The sequence below is a fragment of the Chiloscyllium plagiosum genome, unplaced genomic scaffold (assembly GCF_037043375.1).
Source record: "Chiloscyllium plagiosum isolate Xiang-an unplaced genomic scaffold, Cpla_swu_hap1 HiC_scaffold_48, whole genome shotgun sequence".
Lineage (NCBI taxonomy): Eukaryota > Metazoa > Chordata > Chondrichthyes > Orectolobiformes > Hemiscylliidae > Chiloscyllium > Chiloscyllium plagiosum.
In genome coordinates, this window is record NW_028270186.1 from 1,883,335 (window position 1) to 1,906,030 (window position 22,696).

Here is a 22,696-nt window from a genome sequence, read left to right on the forward strand (position 1 = left end):
GACAGATCCCTGGGTTGGACACAGACTCCATTTGCAGCTTCCTCTCCCACAAGGGATTCCCTCCTGCCATCAATAGCTGTACCTGGGAACAGAGCCACACCCGGAGGGTGGGACGGAGTGGGAGCGGCGGGTACATCTCACCCAAATGCTCCATCCTACATCCCACACAACTTAACAATTCCCGATTGGCAGGAAGTTCAAAGCTGCACCGACAACAGCAACACGCCCCAACGTGGTTGGTGTTGAAGGCAGTCAGCAGCAGGAATGTGGTGTAGTGTTGAATGAGGGGAGAGGAGCTGAGCGAACACACAGGAACACACTGGAATGAGCAGCCACCTCCACCCCACCCCACTGTCCAGAAACATCTCCACAACACGGACCTGCACAGATGCTTGTTCACTCACAGCCCAACAATTTCATCAATGATTAAAAGCAAGCTTTTATAGAGGAGACCTTTAAAAATAAACTAAACACAAGGTACTATACACAAACTGTACAAGAGGAACTTTCCATTGCACATTGGCTTCTCGCAGACACCACACATCACCTTTTGCTCAGTCACAAGGTGAGCACATACAACGATATAACATCAGCAGCGGTGAGGTCAGCCAGGCGAGATCCACATCTGCACTGTTGCCTTTTCTCTGAGCTCGTCCTCCTATTGGCCACCCCCCCCGCCCCCATCTCTGTTACATGTGCGCCACAAGGATTCAGTCACTTGCTCCGCCTGGGTACAGCTGCCCGAGACTCCAGAGCACGTGGCTCTGGTTCCTAACCAGGGGAGCAGTTCTGTGGCTGGATCCCAGCCCAGCCTGACTCTGTCCTCCATTTGGGAATCAGGGACTGTTTGGGAGCAGGTGAAAGACCAAATCAACCCCGAATGCCCAAACAGGATCGAAATGGGGCGATGCCTGACCATGCTGAACCAGGGCAGATGTGCATCAGACTGGTCCCAATTTCAGGTGTCTGCCTCTGTTTGTGTGTATCTCTCTCTCTCCTCCTCTCCCCCCACCCCACCCACCCCCTTCGTGCGTGTGCGTGCTCCCTGATTGTGTTTCGGTCCCTACTTGGCCTGGGTTAATGAGATGGACAAGTGGAGTTGGTGGCACCCAATGTCCTTGTGGCCATGCTGATATACCCAGTGACTGGTCCCTCTCATGACCCATTCACAGAGCCCAGTATTTCTCTGTGAACATCCAGGAGATGGGAGACCATCAGCCTCTTACTGACTTAGCACAGTGACTTGAGGAAGCACACTATGGTATTCTGGTGTGGAAGCCCCACTTTGAGGAGGTGCAGATATCCCCCTCATGTCCCAGTGACTGGGGGACCATGGTATCACAGGTCAGCCTGAGTAAAACTGCACTTCCCAACAGCAATGAAGGTGGGGCATGACTTGGAAGAAACTTGTTTCAATCTCTCCCAGGGCAGCACCTCCCCTCGGATTCCCCGGGGAAAAAGGGCTCGCCTCCAAACAGCTTCCTCCTGAGACACTGGGAGCAACTCCACCTCAAACCTGGGCCGACTGTCAGGGAACTTGGGCCTACTCTGATCCTGAGGAGGAGACAGAAACACTGTGACTGCAACAGTCCAGATTTGGTCATTTCAACACAAGCTCTAACCAACGTCACAATCGTTTCTGACTGTTCCCTTTTCACTTTCTTCTTCATCGTGAACATTCTTCAAGAAATCAGTCCGGACACATGTACAGAACTAACTGGGTAAGGTGGCTGTTACTTGGACAGGAGGTGGAGATCCAGTCAAACCTTCTTGGCGTGGATGTGATGATGGCTGGGGTTTGATTCCTTCTCGGTGCTCAGGTAGACGCTGAGTCTCCGTTCAGCTGACACTCACCGCTCGCTGGCCCACATCACGAGAAACCAGTCCCCTTCACAATGACTGCTGCTTTTTATGAATATGTGGCTCAGGATCAATTTTGTTTCTTTTTTTTAAGTGCCTAAAAGCTTTATGTTGGATATCCTGAAGAGAATGAGACACAGAGAGAGAGAGAGAAAAAAAAAAGAGAGGTGAAAACTAAAGGAGAATTGCTTATTCTTTCTGTCACGGCACAGGGAGCAGCTGAACACATCGCGGTTTGAAAAGGGCAAGGCTTCAGGCTACTTGGCCTCCCCTCGGGACCCAGCTTCTGCCTTCCCCCCAACCCCCAAACCTGGGACCCAGCTTGCCCTTCCAGTGGCCTGACTGAGATTTCCTAATGACCACAGCCTTCAAACAGTGAGTAGGTGGGACATGGACTGTCAGGACTCAGCAAATGAATAAAACAGCAGCATCCTTTGATACTTTTCGGCAAAGTAACACTTTTAAAGTGTGAATGCTTTTAAACATGACCAATTGAAAGGGAAGGGGAATGGGGAGTAAGCAGGATGGAGGCTTAGCCACTTTGACACACAATGGTGAAGCAGGGCTGAATGGCCTGAATGTTGCTGTGTCAATGCTTTGTTTGAAGGTTTGTAATAATGACAGATTCTGGGAGCGATCACACACTGACACCCGGATGGAGTGGGATCTCCGATCTCTCAGAGCGGCTACAGAACGTTCTCAAGGGAGAGGATGAGCAGCCAGAAGTTATTGTGCATGTTGGCACAAATGTCAGGGGTAGAATTAGGGATGAGGTCCTGATTACTGACAGAGAGCGAGGAAAAAAAAGTTAAAACCAGGACTTTGACGGTGGTAATCTCCAGGTTACTCCCAGTGCCACATGCTCACCAGGATAAGAACAAGACAATGTGGCAGATGAATGTGTGGCTAAAGAAAAGCTGCAGGAGGCAGGGATTCTGATTGTTAGATCATTGGGACCTTTTCTGGGGCAGCGGTGACTTGTTCAAGAGGGACGGGTTGCACCTGAACTGGAGGGGGACTAATGTCTCGGCAGCCGATTTTCCGAATGGTACAAGAGAGGTTTTAAACTAGATTGGCAGGGGAAGTGGGACCCTCAACAGCAGGGAGGCAAGAAGAAGATACAGTCATCAGAAATAGTAAAGTGAAGAGACAGGTCAGGCTGGAACACGACAGGGAGCAAGGAATGCCTGTTGGATTAAATTGCATCTATTTCAGTGCAAGAAGGCTGATGAACTCAGGGCATGGCTAGGTCGGTAGGACTGCGATATTATAGCCATTCCAGAAACATGGCTAAGGGAAGGACAGGACTGGAAGCTTCATGTACCAGGTTACAGGTGGGACAGAAGTGGTGGAGGGAAGGGAGGGGGAGTTGCATTTAAAGCGAGTATTATTGCAGTAATCAGAGTTGAAGTCACTGAACAAACATCCAGTGAGGCTTTGTGGGTGGAGCTAAGAAATAAGAAGGGGATAGTGATGTGATCCGGGTTGTAAATAGGCCCCCAAATAGCCAACGGGAATTAGAGGAACAAATATGCAGAGAGATTGGGGAGACTTGCAGGAACAATAGGGCTGTCCTATTAGGGGATTTTAATTTTCCTGACGCAGACTGGGACTGCCAGAGTGTTCAGGGCTTAGATGGGGTGGAATTTGTTAGGTGCATTGAGGAAAGTTTCCTCAAGCAGTATATAGAGGGTCCAACTCAGGAAGGGGCAAAACTTAACCTACTCTTGGGAAATAGGGCAGGACATGTGACAGAGGTGACAGTGAGGGAGCACTTTGGGACCAGTGACCATAGTTGCATTAATTTTAAAATAGTTATGGAGAGTGACAAAACTGGTCCAGAGGATCAAGTTCTGAATTGGGGCAAGGTACATTTTTTTATGGAATTAGACAGGAGCTTGCAAGGGTCGCTTGGAGTAGTTTGTTTGCAGACAAAGGGAGCTCCGGCAAGTGGGAGGCCTTTACAAGTGAGATAGCTAGAGTTCAAAGTCTATATGTTCCTATGAGGGTGAAGGGCAAGGTTGGCAGGAATAGGGACCTCTGGATGACACATTGAGGCTTTGACCAGAAACAAAGAAGGTATGGCTCATGTACAGGCAGCTGGGATCAAGGGAATCCCTGGAGGTATACAGGAAATACAGGACTTTACTGAAGTAGGAAATCAGGAGGGTGACAAGGAGACATGAGATAGCCTTGGCTGAGAAGATGAGGGTGAATCCAAAGATGTTTTTTTAAGTATATTAAAGGAAAAAAGAAGAACTAGAGAGAGAATAGGGCCCGTCAAGGAGCCAACTGGTCATGTCTGTGTAAACATGCAGGAAATGGGTGAGGTCCTCAATGATTATTTTTCCTCTGTGTTTCCCGTGGAGAAAGACATGATGACTTGGGAACTTGGGGAAGTTAGTGGTGATATCTTGGGGACAATCTATTTTACACGAGAGGAGGAGGTAGACGTATATGAATGTATGAAGGTAGATAAATCTCCTTGTCCTGACCAGATATATCTAAGAACACTGCAAGAGGATAGATGTAAAATTACAGGGGTCCTGGCTGATATTTGTGCGTCATTGTTAGCCATGGATGAGGTCCCAGAAGACTGGAGGGTGGCGAATGTTGTGCCCTTATTCAAGAAAAACCTGGCAACTATAGACCAATAGGCCTAACATCTGTGGTGGATAAGTTGCTTGAGAAGATTTTCAGAAATAAGATATACATGAATTTGGAAAGACAGGGTTTGATTAGGAGCAGTCAGCATGGCTTTGTGAGCAGGAGATCACACCTCACAAAATTGTTAGAGTTCTTTGATGAAGTGACCAGGAAGGTTGATGAGGGCAGGGTGGTAGACATAGTCTATATGGATTTCAGTAAGGCCTTTGATAAGGTTCCACATGGTAGGCTGCTCTGGAAGGTTAGATCGCATGGAATCCAGAGGCGGCAGCAAATTGGATACAGAGTTGGCTTGGTGATAGGAAGCAGAGGGTAACAGTGGAAGGATGTTTGTCAGACTGGAGGCCTGTGACTAGTGGAGTGCTTCAGAGTTCCGTGCTGGGCCCATTGCTGTTTGTTATCTATATCAATGTATTGGATAAGAATGTACAAGGCATGATTAGTATGTTTGCAGATGACATCAAAATAGGCAATATCATGGACAGTGAGGTAAGTTGTCAGTAATTGCTGTAGGACTTTGATCAGCTGGGGAAGTGGGCCAAGAAATGGCAAATGGAGTTTAATATCGATAAGTGTGAGCTGTTGCATTTGGGGACGTCAAATTAAAGTAGGAGTTACATGGTAAATGGTGAAGAAGTGCAGTAGAACAGAGGGACCATGGAGTTCAGGTTCAAAGTTCTCTCAAAGTGGAGTCCCAGGTAGACAGGGCAGTGAAGAAGGCCTTTGGCACACTAGCCTTCATCAGTCAGGGCACTGCGTATAGACGTTGGGAAGTCATATTGCAGTTGTACAGGATGTTGGTGAGACCACACTTGGAGTAGTGTGTTCAGTTTTGGTCACCTTGCTGTAGGAAGGATGTTATTAAACTGGAAAGAGTACAGAAGAAATTTATAAGGATGTTGCCAGGACTCAATGGTCTGAGTTACAGGGAGAGGTTGGACAGGCCAGGACATCTTTCTTTAGAGTGTAGGAGACTGGGGAGGTGGGGGGGGGGGGGGGGGGGGGGGGTAGAGAGGGGGTGGGGAGGACACCTTTGGAGGTGTATAAGATCATGAGAGGCATGGATGGGGTGAATGCACTCAGTCTTTTTCCCAGGGATGGGGAATCGAGGACCAGAGGGCATCATTTTAAGGTAAAAGGGGAAAGAATAAAAGGGAACCTGAGGGGCGACATTTTTACACAGAGGGCTGCCAGAAGAAGTGGTTGTGGGAGGTGCATTCACAATATTTAAAAAGGATTTGGACAAATACATGGACAGTAAAGGATTAGAGAGATATGGGTTGAGTGCAGGAAAATGGGGTTAGCATATATGGACACTTGGGGCTGAAGGGCCTGTCTCCATGCTGTAACACTCTGACTTTAAGAGAGTTGGATTCAGTGAGTGCTCCTGTTCAATGACTGACCATTCGGGTAAACTCTTTGTCCCAGAGAGCACAGTTTATCCCTGATTGTCAATCTAACTGCCCAGGTAAGAGGTGACAGGACCGACCTTGTGAAAAGGAAACACTTCATGGCTGGATTCTGCTTGATCTGTTGGGATCACTCATTCTGTGTTGTCCCTGGAATGAAGGGACTCGAACATCCCTTCCTGGAAAGGACAGACAGTCCAGCAGAGTCAGGGGAAGGATTGCTTACCGTGATAGTTCTGACGATGGGTAGGCTGCACCTATCTGGAAACATAGGTGTATGTGCGGGGTGCTGACTGTGTTCCATCACCTTGTTCCAAGGGCACATTGAGAAAATCCCAGATCAAAATGGTGTCGTCATGTGAACTACTCACAATCTGGAACTCGTCAAACTGCAGTCGGAAAACTCTCCCGGAATGCTCCTGTTGTCAGGGGTGATACCAAGAGAAAGGTTCATGATTAAACAAGGAACACCTGACCAGACGTCACTGCTCCTGGGAGGAGAATACCCCGAAGGTACACATTGGGAACTGGAGATGGAGGAAAGCCATGTCGAGTGCAGCCAACGTTACAGCCCTCGAACCTGCTTCCTCATTCGAGAAGGTCAGGACAAATATTCCATGGGAATATTCGGAATCCAGACACTTTCCCACACAGGGTGGAACACCCTCAACATGTCAGCACTCATCAGCTGCACTTCACAAACACCTCAAAAGGTTCACAATTCTCCAAATGAAGGCGGTTCTCTCTCCGTGTCAAAGGTCAATCGGTTGGTGACGAGATTGGAACCCACCCTCCAAATGATGGAGCCAGCTCTCGGGATCCATTCTGTCAAACCCTCCCAGAATGAGAGATCACCCACCATGATTCCAGTCCGGGGGCTTATGGCGTTAGCTCTCTCCCATTGGGGAAAGACTGCACTTGGTGCTTTGTGCTGGGTCCCCTGTATATGCAAGTGAGAGGCAGGACAATTTGGAGACAGGACAGACTCTTCTGATGATGCAATTACTCCATTCCAAGGAATGCTCATGTGAACTGGGGTTTGTCAGAGGGACTAGCAAGTGCAGAGACAAAAGGATACACACGAGGTGAATCGCAGTGCTTTGGTTCTAACAGAACCTGGGCGATCTCAGCTGACAGACAATGAGCAAGGTTCTCTCCACATGAGAACAGCTTTCCCTTTCACCGTTATTAAACACACCCTGGAAATAAAGACAAGTTTTGGACAACAGACAGTGCAATTGACAGTCCAAGGGAGGAAGGACAGGATATTGTCAACAGGACAAGGCTGTTTCAGGGCTGTCAGAGGCTCACAGACCAGTGGATGGGTGGGGGTGGTGCGGTGTGTATGTGTGTGTGTCTCTCTCGGGCTTATCAGGTCTGCTGTAATCCAAGTGAGAGACTCACAGACATGTGCTGTCCTCGAGATGGGAGAGGACTCCTACCCAATGCAGCTGAAAACCAACTGGCTGGGAAGTCAGCGATGTGACTAAATGCTGCTCAGAGTGGAAACAGTGCGCTCCAGTGAGCAGGAGGTAACAGGAGTGTCTGCTTGGAGGTGATGCTGAGACTATTCACAGAGCAAAGGACCTGTTTAGCTGAAACCACCTTCAGCTTTTATTCTGAAATATGTTGTCTCTCTGTGGGCTGCTTTCTAAACTTGGTCCCTCTCCAGAGGAATTGAAACAACTCGCAGCTCAAACCAGTCTTCATTCCTGAAAACGTACTGAGTTTGTCACTCCACGGTCAATGGGAAAGGAGACCAAAGGTACTGGGTCACCGACGGTTGGTACAGCTGCAGCAAGTCTGCCTTCCACACCATCATGTTCAACTTCACACTGACAAAGATCAGAGAACATTACAGCGCAGTACAGGCCCTTCGGCCCTCGATGTTGTGCTGTCCTGTGGAACCAATCTGAAGCCCATTGAACCTACACTGTTCCATTCTCTTCCATATGTTTATCATTCATATATCTATACAATGACCATTTAAATGCCCTGAAAGTTGGCAAGTCTACAACTGTTGCAGGCAGTACCCCGACTACTCTGAGTAAAGAAACTACCTCTGACATCTGTCCTATATCTATCACCCCTCAATTTCAAGGCTATGCCCCCTCATGCTAGCCATCACCATCTGAGGATAAAGGCTCTCCCTGTCCACCCTATCTAACCCTTTGATTATCTTGTGTGTCTCTATTAAGTCAACTCTCAACCTTCTTCTCTCTAACAAAAACAGCTTCAACTCCCTCAGCCTTTCCTCGTAAGACCTTCCCTCCATACCAGGCAAATCTGGAATAGTGTAGGTTAGATGGGCTTCAGATTGGTATGACAGGTCGGCGCAACATCGAGGGCTGGAGGGCCTGTACTGTGCTGTAATGTTCTATGTCCTAAATCTTCTGGTAAATTTCTTCTGAACCCTTTCCAAACCTTCCACATCCTTCTGAGATTGCAGTGACCAGAAATGTACACAATATTCCAAGTGCGGCCGCACCAGAGTTTTGAGCATAACCTGATGGCTCCGAAACTCAATCCCTCTCCCAATAAAAGCTAACACACCACAGGCCTTCTTAACAACCCTGTCAACCTGGGTGGCAACTTTCAGGGATCTGTGTACCTGCACACCGAGATCTCTCTGCTCATCTACACTACCAAGAATCTTACCATTAGCCCAGTACTTTGCATTCCGGTTACTCTTTCCGAAGTGAATCACCTCACACTTTTCCACATTAAACTCCACATCCACCTCTCAGTCCAACTCTGCAGCTTATCTACGTCCCTCTGTAACCTACAACATCCTTCATCACTATCCACAACTCTACCGATCTTAAAGATAGCTGCGAATTTACTAACCCATCCTTCTACACCCTCATCGAGGTCATTTATAAAAATGACAAACAGCAGTGGACCCAAAACAGACGCTGCCACACACCACTAGTAACTGAACTCCAGATAGAGCCATCACCTACCTCTCAGGCAGGAAAGAGCAGATTTTTCAGATTAGATTCCCTTACAGTGTAGAAACAGGCCCTTGGGCCCAACCAGTCCACACCAACCCTCCGAAGAGTAACCCACCCAAACCCATTTCCTGACATACTCCCCTAACTGATGCATGTAACACTATTGCCAAATTAGCATGGTCAATCCACCAGACCTGCACACTTTTTCTTAAGACTGTGGGAGGAAACTGGAGCACGCGGAGGAAACTCATGCAGACACAGGGAGAATGTGAAAACTCCACACAGACAGTCACCTGAGGCTGGGATTGAACCCAGGTCTCTGGCACTGTGAGGCAGCAGTGCTAATCATTGAGGCACATGATGGAGGAAGATCAGCTGAGAGGATGCAGACACACACTTACCACCAATGTTCGCAGACAGAGTGTGCCGGCTGGGGAGCGAGGGTCTAAAGCAGCAATTAGGTCCCAGACTTTTATCTTCCTGGAAAATCAAACAGACTCCATCAACACAAAGACACACATCATCTTGCAGTTTGTCATTTTCACATCACTGAGGCAGGAACAGCCTCAAAAATGTGTTGCTGGAAAAGCGCAGGTCAGGCAGCATCAAAGGAGCAGGAGAAGCGACGTTTCGGCATAAGCCCTTCTTCAGTCATTCCTGAAGAAGAGCTTATGCCCGAAACATCAATTCTCCTTCCCCTTTGACGCTGCCTGACCTGCTGCGCTTTTCCAGCAACACATTTTTAAGCTCTGATCCCCAGCATCTGCAGTCCTCACTTTCTCCCAAGAACAGCCTCAGCCTCACACTCCCCACATAAACCTGCAGCCTGTTGGGCTGTGGAAAGTACTGGAGCCATGCTAGTGATCGGAAAATTACAGAAGCAACAAAGGGACTGGGTATTGTCCCTTTCAGTTGACACGACTGGAAAACACAAGTTGGAAGCTGGAGTATGGGGAGAAAAAGTAGCCAGTGATTTATTTTCCTCTGGATCGGAAGGCCACGTCTTCCTGGAGCAGGGAAACGGATACTTGCTCAGACAGTCCAACCAGGAGATTGGATATTTAACTGGGATTGGCTAAGCTGCTGTTTTATCACAAATATGAGATGTTCAGACTCCTCCAGACACGCAGCAGCTCTCACCGTTTTAAACGGGGAGTCCAAAATAAACAGGAGGCATGAAAGAAAGATAGATTCCTCACAAAATAAAATGCTCTAACTCCATCCAATCAGCACACAAATCAATAAGCACTTAGCACACAATGTCATGGTCAATATACTTCGAAACCAAAAGGACCCTGCACCTGCTCTGGACTTTAACTACAGAATGGGGTTGGCCCTCAGTTCTCCAACCTGTAACACTGGTGTTAACATAGGCTTGTAGCCTGTCTTATGTCAGAATGAATATATGCATTTCAACTTTTCAATGGATTTAGCTCATTCCGCACACTAGTAAATTAAAAAGCCATTTGTTGGCAAGTTGTGAAAGAATATGATTGTTTACAACAAATGGAATGATTTGCTCAGAGTGATTAAACTCAGCCTGAATGATTTTTTTTTTGTCCTGCATAGAAGACTGTCAGATAAGTGGAGAAATGTGGTGGTTTCACTGGCATTTCAAACACTGGGTCTTTATTATCAACACTCGCTCCCCAATAATCACTCATCCACTTGGAACACTTCATCACATATTCAATCCACTCTGCTGTTAGGGCCGCACTGTCCGAGGGTCAGCGCTGAGGGAAGGGCCGCACTGTCCGAGGGTCAGCGCTGAGGGAAGGGCCGCACTGTCCGAGGGTCAGCGCTGAGGGAAGGGCCGCACTGTCCGAGGGTCAGCGCTGAGGGAAGGGCCGCACTGTCCGAGGGTCAGCGCTGAGGGAAGGGCCGCACTGTCCGAGGGTCAGCGCTGAGGGAAGGGCCGCACTGTCCGAGGGTCAGCGCTGAGGGAAGGGCCGCACTGTCCGAGGGTCAGCGCTGAGGGAAGGGCCGCACTGTCCGAGGGTCAGCGCTGAGGGAAGGGCCGCACTGTCCGAGGGTCAGCGCTGAGGGAAGGGCCGCACTGTCCGAGGGTCAGCGCTGAGGGAAGGGCCGCACTATCGGAGGGTCAGTACTGAGGGAGTGCTGCACTGTCGGAGGGACAGTACTGAGGGAGTGCTGCACTGTCGGAGGGACAGTACTGAGGGAGTGCTGCACTGTCGGAGGGACAGTACTGAGGGAGTGCTGCACTGTCGGAGGGACTGTACTGAGGGAGTGCTGCACTGTCGGAGGGACTGTACTGAGGGAGTGCTGCACTGTGAACATCACTGAAAAGAACAACAGCTCCTCCTTGTCTGTTGTACCCATTTAACAATGTCTCGTCGACTCGGAGTGTGGCCTGAACCCACTTGTCTCTCTTTGGGATGGCCTGACAGCACACCCACACCATGGGGGACAGCTGGTCATTCTCAGATAATTGTGACTGTACTTCCAAACCTCTCCCGTTGGGCTGCGGTCCATCCCTACTCCTCTGGATGTCGGAGAGAGAGAGTGAAGGAATGAAAGGGAAGGAGTGAACCTTGGTGCTTACCCGTCATAGGCTCCACTAACTATTCGCTTGTTGTCAAAACGAATACACCGAACGAGTTCCTCATGACCCTCAAGAACCCGCAGACACGCTCCACACTCAATGTCCCACAACCTGCAGACACCGGGCCAAGATTCCAAATGTTAGCAACTCTCGCAGGGAAGGGCAGCTCTCTCTCTCTCTCTGTCCTCCCAACCCCCCCCTTCTTTAAACCTGTCCCTTCAAACACACCTCAAAGTCTGAGCTGTTTCATTAGACGTCTCAGTCAGTTTTGTTTGACAATGCTCCTATGGAGCATCTTGAGACCTTTTCTGATTTTGAAGGTGCTATGTAAATGCAAACTCTGAGTGTTGCAATGCGCAGCCGTTGGTTGGGGGTGGGGGGGTGAGGTGAAGTGAAGAAGGAAGCGTGTAACTGCTTTCCAAGTCACACCGCAGTTCAGCAGCCTGCACGAACACCTCCATCTCAGAGGGATTCAAATCCCACCTCAGTACAGGGGAGCACGGGGGGGGGGGGGGGGGGGGAAATAACAGACATCACAAACAGGCTCAATGTTCAAATCGATTCAAAACCGAAGGAAAAGATACACATCCAATTGGTAACAATCTGATTGTGAGAATGTGTATCGGGTATGAGCAGGTAGGGAAAGAGTTAGGGTCTAAGTTTTGTGAAACAAGAGATTCAGCTGAGCATGACTCAGATCAGATAAAAACTTGCAGTTAACAATGGGATGCTGGAGGCAAGGGTAATGGGTTAACAAGGTGGACAAGCAGTCATTATGTAGAGCCATTTAACAATATTGGAAGGATTCAGTATACAAGGTTAGTTTAACAAGGTGAAAAGTATTCATTATGCTGAGCTGGTTAAGGTTAAGAACATTCATTGTGTAACCTTTGATATTGATACTTGCTGATTATAATGGGTCACCCAATCAATATATACAGTGCCTTATCTGGATGGTCCTCCCTGTAAAATGACTGTCTCTTTCATTAAGAACCTACTGTTCCAGAGACCGGGAACCCAGGTCTCTGTGCACACAGGTGATCGTTCTCTCTCCCTTCAGGGCCCGGAATAAAGACAGACGTAAAACCATACTGTGTCTGAGAGTGGTTTGCTTTGACTGAGGGTGAAAGCAGGACGATATAGTGAACATGAGTGTATGAATGGGGAATGATGTTTGGTCAACTTGTTAGAGCGTTTTTGAAGATGTTACAAACAATATTGATACAGGAGAGCTCTTGTATGTGGTATACATAGATTTACAGAAAGGTTTTCTACAATCCTCCATAGGAGGCTAGTTAGAAGAATGAAAGCTCATCAATTAAAGGTAATTACTGGTATAGATGAATAACTGGCTTGTAGGCAGAAAACAGAAAGGAGGAGTAAATGAGTAATTTTCATGTTGGCAGGCTGGGACCAGTCGGGTACCACAAGGATCAGTAGTTGGGGTCCCAGTTATTCACAGTGATTTGAGGAGGGGATCAAATGTCATATTTCTGAATTTGCAGATGATCCAAACCTCAGGAGGGTGGAGTGTTGGGAAGATGATGGAAAGTGGCTTCAGGCTAAGTGAAGGGCAAGAACACAGCAGTGGGATATCACGGGGTAAACATGTGGATTGGGGACAGTAGTTTGCCATTCTTTCAGACAACCCATGGTGAGCTGTGAGAGACATACCGGATTGTGTTGTCAGAGGATCCACTGACCACTAGCCTGTCCCTGTACTGCAGGCAGGCAATCCCTCGCTTATGGCCATTCAGTGTTCGGACAAACTCACAGGAGCCAGTGTTCCACACCTAGGGAGGGAGGGAGAGGCATGGTGGGAGATCAGCCAAACCAGTTTACAACAAGACAAACAGCAACTGCACACTGCTTCAAACAGCAGGAAGGAACCCTACAGTCAGAAGGAATATTCATTCGGAGCTTGGGGTGGTTCTGAGAAACCGGAACATGATCAGATGGCAGCTGATGGTGAACGGGGTGGGGGTGGTTTGCTAATATTGCCTGCCGTTCTGAGGGACTGGAGAATGTGTACAGAGACAGTGAGAGAACACACCAGGCATTCCTCAGGCAAGTCTCTGCCCAGAAACCTGAGCATCGAATCCAGGTCAACAATCCCAATGCTGCGGGACAGCACAGCTGGGTGCTGGGGTGCATTCGGCCCTGCCAGCAATGCTATCTCACACCAGCTATGGCACAGTAAAAGCCTGTACAGGAACGGAGAGTTAGCCTGGTCTCCTGAGCCAACATTAGTTTGGGAATTAAAACCACACCAAGTGTCCCTCTGGTTTTGATCTCATGACCAGTTTGGCCAGGCTGGATGGCTGTGGTTTTCACTTGAACAGGAGTGACAAACAGGAGAACTCTCTGCATTTTAACGATAGCAGTGTTTAACCATCATTCTGAGGCAATGGGCCATTGACTTCAGCTGCTTTGATAGAGACAGAGATCAACACCAGCCTGTGGGCTTGGCAAATGGACCACTCAACAAGACAGAGTACTTTCCAAATTCCAAGGGTATATCCATGGAACTCTCCCCAATGGGGAAAGGCTGGAAAACCTGAGTGATCAGTCCATGCCTGGAGCAGAGGGCTGGACAGAGCAGAAATCCTGAAGCTCCTGTACTCAGTCAGTGGCTGAGACACAGCCAAGTGTTGGTGAGTGTGCAGCGGTCAGATCATACAGTGTCGAGACAGAGTCATGAAACCAGGATGGGGAAATGGACCAGCACAGACAGAGCACAACAAACAAGCTCTTATCGTTCAAAGCAACAAAACACAACGGGGGGGGGGGGGGGGGAAAGGAATAGGATAGACGGACACTGAAAGGAAGGAACGATTGAACGCAACTTACTTTGATTGTGCGATCTCCTGAAGCAGATACAATGTACTTATCATCAAAATCGACCACGTTTACAGCTGCCCTGTGACCAACCAGGACCCGGCGTAAGGTAATGTCCGTGGACGTGCTCATATCCCACACGGCAATGGATCGATCCTTGGAGCAGGTGACCATCATCCCGTTGGTGAAACGGAGATGCAGCACTGCCTCACAGTGATGGATCAGTGTGTTTAACATCTCACCTGTACCAACATCCCACACTCTGCAAACACACAGCACCCATAGTCAACCAGAGGCAACCTCAGGGGGGGGGGGGGGGGGGGGGGGAGAGAGAGAGAGAGAGAGAGAACGAGAGAGAGCGAGAGAGCGCGAGAGAGAGAGAGAGAGAGAGAGAGAGAGAGAGAGAGAGAGAGAGAGAGAGAGAGAGAGAGAGAGAGAGAGAGAGAGAGAGAATACGAGCGTGAGAGGAGGAGGTGGGGAGGGAACGGGGAGATGGAGAAATACAGTGTCCCAGTGGTTGAAACGCATGACCTTTCAGCTCAGCAGCCTGGCAACGACAGGATGAGCCAGTGTGCTGAGTGCACCCTCAGTGCTGGCAAGCAGCGAGAATCCGAGGAATAGGACCACTGGAAATAACTGCAGCACCCTGGGCCAAGATTTAGATTACTTACAGTGTGGAAACAGGCCCTTCGGCCCAACAAGTCCACACCGACCCACCGAAGAGCAACCCACCCAGACCCATTCCCCTACATTTACCCCTTACCTAACACTACGGGCAATTTAGCATGGCCAATTCATCTGTCCTGCACATCTTTGGACTGTGGGAGGAAACCGGAGCACCCGGAGGAAACCCACGCAGACACGGGGAGAATGTGCAAACTCCACGCAGTCAGTCGCCTGAGCCGGGTCTCTGGCACTGTGAGGCAGCAGTGCTAACCACTGTGTCACCCCAACACCACCATCCACTGAAAACACTGACCCACATTCAACTCAACTCGCCCAGTGATCAGAAACCTGACTACGAGGAAGTGACGGAGCGAGGGGATGGGAGTTGGTGGGGGGGGGGGGGGGGAAAAACAGGAGACGGGGGCTGGAGTGAGGGACTCTCTATCAACACCTAACGCAATCTGTGTGCAGCAGCAATGCGTAATGTGGGACTGTCCACATACCTGACTGTGGAGTCTGAGGAGCCAGTGATAATCACTTTGTCGTCATACTGCAGACACAGTACGGAGCCAGTATGCCCTGTCAGAACATTCTTACATTCCAGTGTGTTCTTCTCCCAAATCTGAGGAGGAAACAGGGGGAGATAACGATGTGCTTTACCATTACAGTGTCCTGTCTGCTTTCCCATCTCACTGGCTGTGCAGCGAGGCTGCTGACAGACTGCATTCAGGCGATCAGGAAAAGCTGCCACCACCCCACCCCACCCCACCCCTTCCCTCACTGGTGCCCTTACCTTGATAGTGTTGTCTCGTAAACCGCTGATAATTTTCTGATCATCGTACTGTAAACAATAAACACCTTTGCTGGTTTCACTGTGGCAGTGGATGCGGTGTAAGCCATGGTGACCACACCTCCAGTTGGATTCAATGGTCTGAAACAAGACACAGTCTGCTTTGGGATATGCTGACATCACTCTGCACAATCACAGACCTGTCTGTTGGCCATTCCACCCCAGACTGTTCAATCCCTAACTCCGTGCACTGCTGACCATCCCATCAGTAACTCAGAACATGAGCACTCACTCTCTCGGTCTCTCTCTCTCTCTGTCCTTAACCCTTGCCCATCCTGGTGCGTGTTATTTTGGCAGGTTTTCAGCATCCCCAGCATTTCACTTTTCTGACCCTTGCTGGCTGCCCCTGTCGATTCTATTACCTTCAAACTAAACACCGGTTCCTTTCCCCTCCATACATGACTGTCACAAATGACTTTCTGCAAAAATCCTCCCCCCACCCCACTCCACACATACACAGGCCATTTGAGAATGAACAGAAGTGAGAGATGGAGATCTGGAGAAGGGACATGAACGGCCATGCTATAGAACGATGCTCCTGACTCGAGCCCAGCAACACCCAGCCCTGAGCGGGTGTGTCTCTTTCTCACTGCTGACTTGGCCCACTGGGGCTTCACACTCCATTCCAGAAGTATGGACAATGCCGGTGCAGGATTGAATGAATGCTGCTGTGTTGGAGGTGGGATCCTCTGCAGAAAGTCTCATCCTTGAACCAACAGGACAGAAAGTTGGCCATGACTCTGTCAGCTACCTGTGGAGATCAGGCTGGGGTTGAGTGTACTGCAGCTGCTTGAACTAGACTAACACCCCCAGCATCGCGCTGTCTGTACACAAACAGGGACATGAAAACATCTCCCTCCTTCCAACAAAGCTCAGCCCTCTCAGCTCAGAGTGAGGACATTACAGCTTCTTACCTCAATGTCCTGTATAATCTGGGGATAGAGCGATCTGTAGAAGGAGTCTGGAGGGGAGATCCCATCAGAGGGCTTGTTTTTGAACAGATACTGGATCCTGCAAGATTCAACACAAATCCATCAGCATTAACACAGCCACATGAAAATCTGTGCACCTTGGATGCGAAGGGGTGACAGGAAGCAGCTCTCCAGTGGGTTTGAACCACAGTGTAACAGGTTGGTTTTACTGAAGACCCAGGCCAGAGCATACCTGGAACCGTGAAGCACAGAAATCCCAGCTCACAGCAGCTTCAGACTGAACTGTTCTGGTGCACAGGAGTTTGAAGGCTGACTTTATAAGGAGGGGTAACCGCATCCACACGGTCTGTCCCTATAGCTGCGGCTTCTGGACTGGCAGCATCTGCTGCCTCACAGTGGAAACGAGCTCCCCCAACCCAGCTCAAGGGGCTTTCAGAGATAGCTCTTGCTGGGGCTTCTGGGTAGCACTGGGAACCCTGACACTGTCTCAACTCTAACCCGGCCCCAACCCCGACCCTGACTCTAACACGGCCTCAACCCGACCCTGACCCAAACCCTATCCGTGACCCTGACCCTGAGCGGACTCCAAGGGGACTGCAGGGATCCCGATACAGTGAATCCTCATCCAAATTTAACTCCACACACACATGGACGACAGCCTCTGCTTTAAACCCCCTTTCTAGCCCTGCCCCAGAGTCAGGACAGTGAGCTGATCCTCTGCAGGTGGTGTTGGAGGCCTTACAACGTATTAAGGTAGATAAATCCCCGGGACCTGATGAATTAAATCCCGGGACTTTGTGGGAAGTGAAGGAGGAAAAAGCGGGACCCATGGTAGAGATATTTCTATCATCGACGGCCACGGGTCAGGTGTGTGAAGACTGGAGGCTGGACAATGTTGGGTCATTATTTAAGAAAGGCTGCAGGGAATTTCCTGGGAACTAGAGCCCGGTGAGTTGAATGTCTGTGGTGTGGAGTTGATGAAAGGGATTCTTGGAGACAGGATCTACAGGCATTTGGAAAGGCAAGGACTCATTTGGGATAGTCAGTACGGCTTTGTACGGGGGCAATCGAGTCTCGCAAACTGGATTGAGTTTTTTGAAGGGGTGACTATGACAGTAGATGAGGGCAGTGTGGTAGATATTGTCTACATGCACTTTAGCAAGGCCTCGACAAGGTACTGCATGTTTAGTTGTTGAGAAAGGTTATATCTCACGGGATCCAGGGAGAGCTAGCCAATCGGATACAAAACGGGCTTGCTGGTACGAGACAGAGAGTGATGGTAGAGTGTCGTTTTTCAAACTGAAGGCCTGAGATCAGCAGTGTGTCATAGGGATCAGTGCTGGGTCCACTGTTATTCACCAGTGATAGAAATGGTTGAGATGGGAATGTAGGAGGTCCAGTTAGTAAGTTTATGGATGACACCAAGATTGGTGCCATAGTGGACAGTGAAGGTGGTTATCTGGAAATAGAGTGAGATCTCTACCAACAGTGCCAGCCAGTTGAGGAAAGGACAGATAGGGTTTCATTATGATAAATACAAGGTGTTGCATTTTGGAAAGGTAAATCAGGGCAGGATTTAGGTACATTCAATGGTCGGGCCTTGGGCACTGTTATTCAACAAAGAGACCGAGGGGGACAGGTTCATAGCTCCTTGAAAGTGGAGTCGCAGGTAGACAGGGTGGTGAAGAAAGCTTTGTTTGCTCACTTTCATCAGTCAGAACTATGACTACAGGAAATGGGAAGCCTTGTTAGAGTTGGACGGAACAGTGGCGAGACCACACTGCATGTACCCTACTGTAGAAAGGAAATGATTAACCGAGAAAGACTGGGATACGACCAGAACGAGGAGGATTGTGTTAAAAGGAGAAGTTGCACAGCCCTGGGACATTTTCCCTGGAACATAGCAAACTGAGAGGTGACCTTATAGTGGTATATAAAATCAGGAGAGGTGCAGAGGAGGTAGATAGCTGACAGTTTCTCCCTGTGGTTGGCGGGAGTCTACAGGAGAGCACGGAGTTTAAAGTGGGAGGGGAGAGAAACAAAAGGGTCCACAGGGGCATTTGTTTCCAACACAGAGGCTGGTGGTGGGACAGGCTGTCTGAGGGAGTGAGTTTGCTCATTTCAGAAACATTGAGACAGGTACATGGATAGAGGAGCTCTGGAAGCATATGGACCAAACACAGGCAAACAGGACTCGTTTACACTGAGAAAACTGGGTGGGTGAAGGGACTGTTTCCATGCTGGACAGCTGGATGACTCCATCTCCATCTTCATCCTTTTCCCTTTCATGAACTAAGTCTTGTACAAAAAAAACTCTTGTCCCCTTCCCACTCCGTAGTCCATCTCTGCAAAGGGGAAGCTGTTTTTTTTTTGCCTGGAGCAGCTGTGTGTTTTTGGCTTTAACTGACCTTCCAAACCGAGGCTGTGAACCAGTTTTACCACATCATCAACCAGGTCGCACCCGACTGGAAAAACTCCGCAGGTCTGGCAGCATCGCCCTGGAGAGAAATCAGGGTTAAAACGTTTCAAGTCTGGTGTTCAGAGAAAGGATTACTCCCTCTGAAACGTTAACCCCGATTTCTCTCCAAGGTGATGCAGCCAGACCTGCGGAGTTTTTCCAGTAGGGTGCGTCCTGGTTGATGATTTGCAGCATCCACAGTGTTTGCGGATTTTACATGGTCTCAGTTTTGGGTAATTACAGACAGACTGTGGGACCGTGGTTGAGTTCAGGAGAAACAGTGAGACACAGCACCTTGAGCAACCGAAGCCAGATGGAGCACGTTTGACCAGTATTCCACAATAAAAACACTCAAAGCAGTGAGAAATCTGCCCGTCACACGTGGACTCTCCAACCCTTTCATCTCTCTTCACAGCAGCTACTGTTTGATTCATGCTGAAGGATATGCTCAGCCTGGCACAGTCCCTGCCTCTGGACCTGGATTCAAGTCCCAGCAACTCCACATGAGTGGGTTAGCTCAGGCTGGATGCCAGGGAGGGACTGAATGAATTTCCTCACCATTAACTTTCAGAATGTCCACTCCATTTCCACGAGGCACGGGGTTTATCCAATGTCTGTCACAAACACAACAACCAGCCAGACATCGTACAGCAGGAGCAGTCATCACAACATCTCCTCAATCAGGCACTGTCCCTGAGCACCGTCCCTACCATCCCCTTCCCCCTGTCCCTGAGCACCGTCCTTACCATCCCCTCCCCTCCCTCCTGTCCCTGAGCACCGGCTCTACCATCCCATCCCCTCCCTCCTGTCCCCTGAGCACCGTCCTTACCATCCCCTCCCCTCCCTCCCGTCCCTGAGCACCGTCCCTACCATCCCCTCCCCTCCCTCCCGTCCCTGAGCACCGTCCCTACCATCCCCTCCCCTCCCTCCCGTCCCTGAGCACCGTCCCTACCATCCCCTCCCCTCCCTCCCGTCCCTGAGCACCGTCCCTACCATCCCCTCCCCTCCCTCCTGTCCCTGAGCACCGTCCTTACCATCCCCTTCCCTCCCTCCTGTCCTTGAGCACCGTCCCTACCATCCCCTCCCCTCCCTCCCGTCCCTGAGCACCGTCCTTACCATCCCCTCCCCTCCCTCCCGTCCCTGAGCACCGTCCTTACCATCCCCTCCCCTCCCTCCCGTCCCTGAGCACCGTCCTTACCATCCCCTTCCCTCCCTCCTGTCCTTGAGCACCGTCCCTACCATCCCCTCCCCTCCCTCCTGTCCCTGAGCACCGTCCTTACCATCCCCTCCCCTCCCTCCCGTCCCTGAGCACCGTCCTTACCATCCCCTTCCCTCCCTCCTGTCCTTGAGCACCGTCCCTACCATCCCCTCCCCTCCCTCCTGTCCCTGAGCACCGTCCTTACCATCCCCTCCTCTCTGACAGCCCCTTCCAGAGGGAATCCGTGCGCACCATCCGCTCCATCAGCTTCTTCCAGAGCATGCCGTCCGAGATGACCCGGTACCATTCCTTACAGACCAGCTCGGCTGCACACAGGGAGCAGGCATCCAGGAATGACAGGATGTTCTCCGCGATGTGATCCAGGCCACGGGCTGCACGACAGAGAAACAAAACAAGCTGAAGCCCTGTCAGCTTCCCCAGCCAGTCCCAGAGCCTCTCGCTGGCACACGCTCGCACGTCTCTCTCTGCATTGGGGGGGGGGGGGGGTGGAAGAGGGCACCATGATGCACACAGAGCCCCTCACATCTCCCATAACACTGACCACGTCAATTTTCCATCATCTCTCCCAAGCTGAGCAAAGTCCAGCTGGATTCAGTCGGATTGGTGCTCGAGGGAGTGCAAGCAAGGTTCCCCAGGGTGATTCCCGGGATCAGGCCGGACTGACATCTCAGCACAGAATGCATCAACTGGGACAAACTAGGGGGGGGGTGGGGGATCTCAAAGAAACATTCAAAATCCTGATGGGGCTGGACAGGCTTGACGCGGGTACAATATTCCTGATGAGAGGAAACTCCAGAACTCGGGGTCACAGTTTAAGAACACGGGGTAAGCAATTCAGGACTGAGATGAGGAAGAATCTCTTCACTCTGAGAGTTGTGAATCTGTGGAATTCTCTCCCACAGGAAGCTGTTGGGATCAGTTCATTAATCTGCTCTCTTGAATGTATCTGGAGGGGGTGTTGGAAAAGCACGGCAGGTCAGGCAGCATCCGAGGAGCAGGAAAATTGACATTCCCAGCCAAAGCCCTTCATCAGGGATCGGATGCTCCCTGACCTGCTGAGCTTTTCCAGCACCACTCTAATCTTGACTCTAATCTCCAGCATCTGCAGTCCCCACTTCCAGCATATTCAAGAGGGAGATGGATGTGGTCCATGCAGCTAAAGGAATCAGGGGGTATGGGGAGAAAGCGGGGGTGGGATACTCAGATTGCATGATCAGCCATGCAATCAAATTGAATGGTGGCGCAGGTTGGAAGGGCCGAATGGCCTACTCCTGCAGCTGATTTCCATGTTTATGTCACCACCTGAAGGCTCCACCATCTGAAACAGATGCAGAGCACAGCCTGACACCATTGAGAACACTACTTGTGCTGCCAGTTCACAGAATGGCCAAACACGACATTGCACTGCCCAGGATTGTGTTTCTTCTTGTCTAATCCCAGACTAATATCCACATGGACATGTAGACCAGGGCTGGGGGCGTTATTTCCTCCAGTCTCTGGGAGTGTCCCTGGTGGGCAGGCTGGTCATTCTTTCTTGAACCGGAGTTACTTCATTGCCAGTTCCACCTTAAACCCACAACCATGGCTCTGTCTCTCTCTCTTTCTTTCTTTCCCCACTCCCAATTTTCGAAGTCTTTGTCCTTTTCGTAAAACAGGACAGCACCATTTACAACATACAGTAATCAAGATGTGCAGCACAGAAACAGACCCTTCGGTCCAACCCGTCCATGCTGACCAGATATCCCAACACAATCTAGTCCCACCTGCCAGCACCCGGCCCATATCCCTCCAAACCCTTCCTATTCATATACCCATCCAAATGCCTCATAAATGTTGCAATTGTACCAGCCTCCACCACTTCCTCTGGCAGCTCATTCCATACACATATCAACCTCTGCGTGAAAGTTTCCCCTTAGGTCTCTTTTATATCTTTCCCCTCTCACCCTAAACCTATGCCCTCTAGTTCTGGACTCCCCAACCCCAGGGAAAAGACTTTGTCTATTTATCCTATCCATGCCCTTCATTAAAATCACACACTACCACTACCACCTGATGAAGGAGCGTCGCTCCGAAAGCTAGTGCTTCCAATTAAACCTGTTGGACTATAACCTGGTGTTGTGTGATTTTTAACTTTGTACACCCCAGTCCAACACCGGCACCTCCAAATCATGCCCTTCATGATTTTATAAACCTCTAGAAGGTCAACCCTCAGCCTCCGATGCTCCAGGGAAAACAGCCCCAGCCTGTTCAGCCTTTCCCGACAGCTCAAATCCTCCAACC

General features: G+C 49.9%; 1 protein-coding gene across 2 annotated transcripts in view; it reads right to left on the bottom strand.

Moving 5' to 3' along the window:
* Window positions 1-434: 434 nt before the first annotated feature.
* Window positions 435-22,696, bottom strand: part of LOC122543015 (F-box/WD repeat-containing protein 1A-like) — a 32,822-nt gene continuing 10,560 nt past the window's right edge. For both annotated transcript variants that reach the window (XM_087984171.1, XM_043681186.2), the window contains 10 exons: window positions 20,601-20,787; window positions 16,722-16,818; window positions 15,751-15,888; window positions 15,461-15,579; window positions 14,304-14,553; window positions 13,128-13,246; window positions 11,454-11,564; window positions 9,292-9,370; window positions 6,163-6,355; window positions 435-1,980 (listed from right to left, as the gene is read on the bottom strand). In XM_087984171.1, coding sequence (XP_087840297.1) covers window positions 6,194-6,355; window positions 9,292-9,370; window positions 11,454-11,564; window positions 13,128-13,246; window positions 14,304-14,553; window positions 15,461-15,579; window positions 15,751-15,888; window positions 16,722-16,818; window positions 20,601-20,787 — 1,262 coding nt within the window. In that variant the 3' untranslated portion in view covers window positions 435-1,980; window positions 6,163-6,193. The remainder of the gene's footprint in view (window positions 1,981-6,162; window positions 6,356-9,291; window positions 9,371-11,453; window positions 11,565-13,127; window positions 13,247-14,303; window positions 14,554-15,460; window positions 15,580-15,750; window positions 15,889-16,721; window positions 16,819-20,600; window positions 20,788-22,696) is intronic.